General features: G+C 34.5%; 1 protein-coding gene across 1 annotated transcript in view; it reads left to right on the forward strand.

Moving 5' to 3' along the window:
- Positions 1-3,586, forward strand: part of LOC111084114 — a 6,269-nt gene extending 2,683 nt beyond the window's left edge. The window contains exons 4-5 of the mRNA XM_022380900.1: positions 396-521; positions 3,458-3,586. Of these exons, the coding sequence (XP_022236608.1) occupies positions 396-521; positions 3,458-3,573 (242 nt within the window). The 3' untranslated portion in view covers positions 3,574-3,586. The remainder of the gene's footprint in view (positions 1-395; positions 522-3,457) is intronic.
- The last annotated feature ends 739 nt before the right edge of the window (positions 3,587-4,325 follow it).

Here is a 4,325-nt window from a genome sequence, read left to right on the forward strand (position 1 = left end):
TATTGTCTAATACAGGATCATATTTTGTAATAACAGTTATTGTCAGCATTATTGTCTAATACAGGATCATATTTTGTAATAACAGTTATTGTCAGTATTATTGCCTAATACAGGATCATATTTTGTAATAAAAGTTATTGTCAGTATTATTGTCTAATACAGGATCATATTTTGTAATAAAAGTTATTGTCAGTATTATTGTCTAATACAGGATCATATTTTATAATAAAAGTTATTGTCAGTATTATTGTCTAATACAGGATCTTCTTTTGTAATAACAGTTATTGTCAGTATTATTATATTATTGTATCGCTAAAGTTTCTTCGGATAGAATTTTTATGGAAAATTAACTAACGTCCAGGGACGTAACAATATATTATTATGTTTTGTTTCAGCGTATCTTGGAGACCGATGTAAAACTGACAAGCAGTGTTTACAACCCAACAGCTACTGCAGCTTAACATCAAGAATATGCACGTGCACTCATGGGTTCTATTATTTTGGAGAAGTCTGCAAAAAAAGTGCGTTTTTTTTTATCCTACAACGTATTCAAACAGTATAAGCCTGTTGGCCATATTTATGTCTTTTTCTTGTTGTTTTAATGTTTTATTTGTTTAGTTCTCCAGTATCTCTAATATTTGTTGAAATACAAAGTTAAAATTTGCAAACTAAATTAACAAAACAAGTTTTGTTTGTTAAATACAAAGCTACACAAAGGGATTTCTGTGCTGTGCCTACCATGGGTATCAAAACCTGGTTTTTAGAATTATAAGCCTTCAGATTTATTGCTGATTCGATGTGTGGTAAACAGTAAACAAACTAACCAACTCTATTCCAGTTTAATTATATATCATTTCCTTATCTTTCATGACACGATGTTAAAATCTTCCTCTAACCAAAAACAATACAAAATGTATTAGAAATATAGTTAAATCTAATGAACACAAAGAGATAAAGTAGGTAGCAACTGTCCAGATTAGAGTGGTATTTAAAGAAAATGTCTTGAAGGACTAATCTCTAAAGATAGCTCAGCCTTTTGTCTTGTATTCATCGTTGTTCTTAATAGCTCAGCCTTTTGTCTTGTACTCATCGTTGTTCTTAATAGCTCAGCCATTTGTCTTGTACTCATCGTTGTTCTTTATAGCTCAGCCTTTTGTCTTGTACTCATCGTTGTTCTTAATAACTCAGCCTTTTGTCTTGTACTCATCGTTGTTCTTAATAGCTCAGCCTTTTGTCTTGTACTCATCGTTGTTCTTAATAGCTCAGCCTTTTGTCTTGTACTCATCGTTGTTCTTAATAGCTCAGCCTTTTGTCTTGTACTCATCGTTGTTCTTAATAGCTCAGCCTTTTGTCTTGTACTCATCGTTGTTCTTAATAGCTCAACCTTTTGTCTTGTATTCGTTGTTTTTAATAGCTCAACCTTTTGTCTTGTATTCGTTGTTTTTAATAGCTCAGCCTTTTGTCTTGCACTCATCGGTGTTCTTTGGTAAAATAATCAGGGTTCCCCCTTTGGACGATTAAAGATGTGTTATCCATCTTCATCTGAATCTTTTAATATTTCTTTTTCTTCCATTTTCATCTTTTTTTAAACATGGTGCACCACAACCCAGGTTCCATCAACATCAGATGCATGCCCCCATCTTTGAAGTGCACCACAACCCAGGTTCCATCAACGTCAGATGCATGCCCCCATCTTTGAAGTGCACTATAACCCAGGTTCCATCAACGTCAGCTGCATGCCCCTATTTCCTTTGAAGGGCCAAAAGTGCTCATTCAGAAGAGACTGAGACCTAACCATAATACATTTATTGCTAAAATAAAATAAACAATAATATCCAATAACAGTGTAACATTACACAGCATGTACTGGTTTTTCCACAGATTTATATTGTATCCGGTAGAATTGAAGTTGACACAAAGTCATTAGCTGTGTGAGTGGCTCTTGTAACGTAATTGGTGGAACAAGTGAACATTTGACCAATGATAATTTCATTTTGCTCATTTAGAAAGATTCTTTAACTATCTTTGTTTTTCAGAACTTACCTGATTTGATGTACTTGTAACAATTTATTTTATCTTTCATCAATATGGCATCTTCTCCTAATGCAGAATTATGTTTTCATCAGTCTTGTGTTTTTCAACACTATTTACTTGCAAAATGTAAGTAAGTAAATACAATATCTAGTGAACAGGTTCATCATTAATGTCCTTCTCTTGCTTCATTCTCAGATCATACACCCACCATGACATACTACAACTTCTATGGATTATACTCCTGACTATCTTTCTCTTACTAGGTTCTCATATCATGTACCCGGCATGATGTATTGCCCCATCTATGAACTACAGCATGATGTATTACTCTGTCTACAAACTACAGCATGACGTCTTACCCCATCTGTGAACTACAGGATATGTATTACCCTGTCTACAAACTACAGCATGATGTATTACCCCATCTATGAACTACAGCATGATGTATTACCCCATCTATGAACTACAGCATGATGTATTACTCTGTCTACAAACTACAGCATGACATCTTACCCCATCTATGAACTACACTACTTTTACTGGGTTCTCAGATCATGTATCCTACTTGATGATATATCACTTCATCTGTTTACTTCACTTATCTTGCTGGGTTCTCAGATCATGTATCCTACTTGATGATATATCACCTCATCTGTTTACTTCACTTCTCTTGCTGGGTTTTCAGACCATGTATTCTACATGATGATATATCACCTCATCTGTTTACTTCACTTATCTTACTGGGTTCTCAGACCATGTATCCTACTTGATGATATATCACTTCATCTGTTTACTTCACTTATCTTACTGGGTTCTCAGACCATGTATCCTACTTGTTGATATATCACTTCATCTGTTTACTTCACTTATCTTTCACTGGGTTCTCAGATCATGTATCCTACTTGATGATATATCACCTCATCTGTTTACTTCACTTCTCTGGCTGGGTTCTTAGACCATGTAGCCTACATGATGATATATCACTTCATCTGTTTACTTCACTTCTTTTACTGGGTTCTTAGACCATGTAGCCTACATGATGATATATCACTTCATCTGTTTACTTCACTTCTTTTACTGGGTTCTTAGACCATGTATCCTACTTGATGATATATTATCCCTTTTGTTTGCTATACTTCTTTTGCTGGGTTCTCAGATCATCTACCCATTAAAGTGTTTTATCGCATTCTCTATCTGAGGAGCATCCTATATGTCTGTATAGGCCGACACACAACCCTGAAAATGTATTTTACACATGGGACAATCCTGAAGAGATTTTTTTTGCACTTTTCATTCGTAGTCAGGGTTAATCAGCCACAGGATAGACTATAAAGTGAACAAATGTAGAATATTTTATTTCTTTTCTATACTTAGCTGAACATAATAAAGTAAGCTTAATCGCACCTTCAATTCTATCTCTTAGGACGAAACATTTCTACAATCACAAACACTGATGATTCTCTGTACGCCCTAGCGATTGCTGGAGGAAGTGTGATCGGTCTTGCATTCTTGTTTGCTGTTGGATTCATGAAAATGTAAGTGTGATTTCATCCATATGTTTGTCTATACATTATTGCAAAGTGTGTTTAAAGTTGTCTAAATCCACCCTATTAAAGATGATACATGTCCATGACGTCACCCTATACATATCTGTGATGTCACCCTATGGTTATAATTTGGTGTTTGTTATGTCGTATATGCTTTTGAGTGGTCACAGGTTCTACGTTTTCTTGGGGACATTTTGAAGATGTAACTGAGATGTTATATACAACACTCACTAGGCAGCGCCACAAGCTATATATATATATATATATACATTAAAGAGCGACACTACATTCTTCAATTGTCACCCGATGCATGATGGTTTTTCTAACTGAAAGGTATAAGAATTATATTTTGTATTCATCAACATTTAACCCAGTTAAGGAGAAATACTTTTTTAATGCCTTATGATTACAGAAACATTTAGATAGGGCTGTTTGACCATTTACTGATTTAATAATTTTGAAACTTCTTATACATGGTCAATAATGAATCAATTGCACTCTCTGATTTCACTAGTCAAACAAATTCCTACAATATAATTATGTAGTACAATACCATGTCTTGTACCAGTGTGTGTGCTGTCAGTATTAATTAGTACAATACCATGTCTTGTACCAGTGTGTGTGTGTGTGCTGTCAGTATTAATTTGTACAATACCATGTCTTGTACCAGTGTGTGTGTGTGCACACTGGTACAAGACATGGTATTGTACTAATTAATACTGACAGCACACACTTGTGCTGTCA

This window comes from Limulus polyphemus, unplaced genomic scaffold (genome assembly GCF_000517525.1).
Source record: "Limulus polyphemus unplaced genomic scaffold, Limulus_polyphemus-2.1.2 Scaffold13733, whole genome shotgun sequence".
NCBI classification, from domain to species: Eukaryota; Metazoa; Arthropoda; class Merostomata; order Xiphosura; family Limulidae; genus Limulus; species Limulus polyphemus.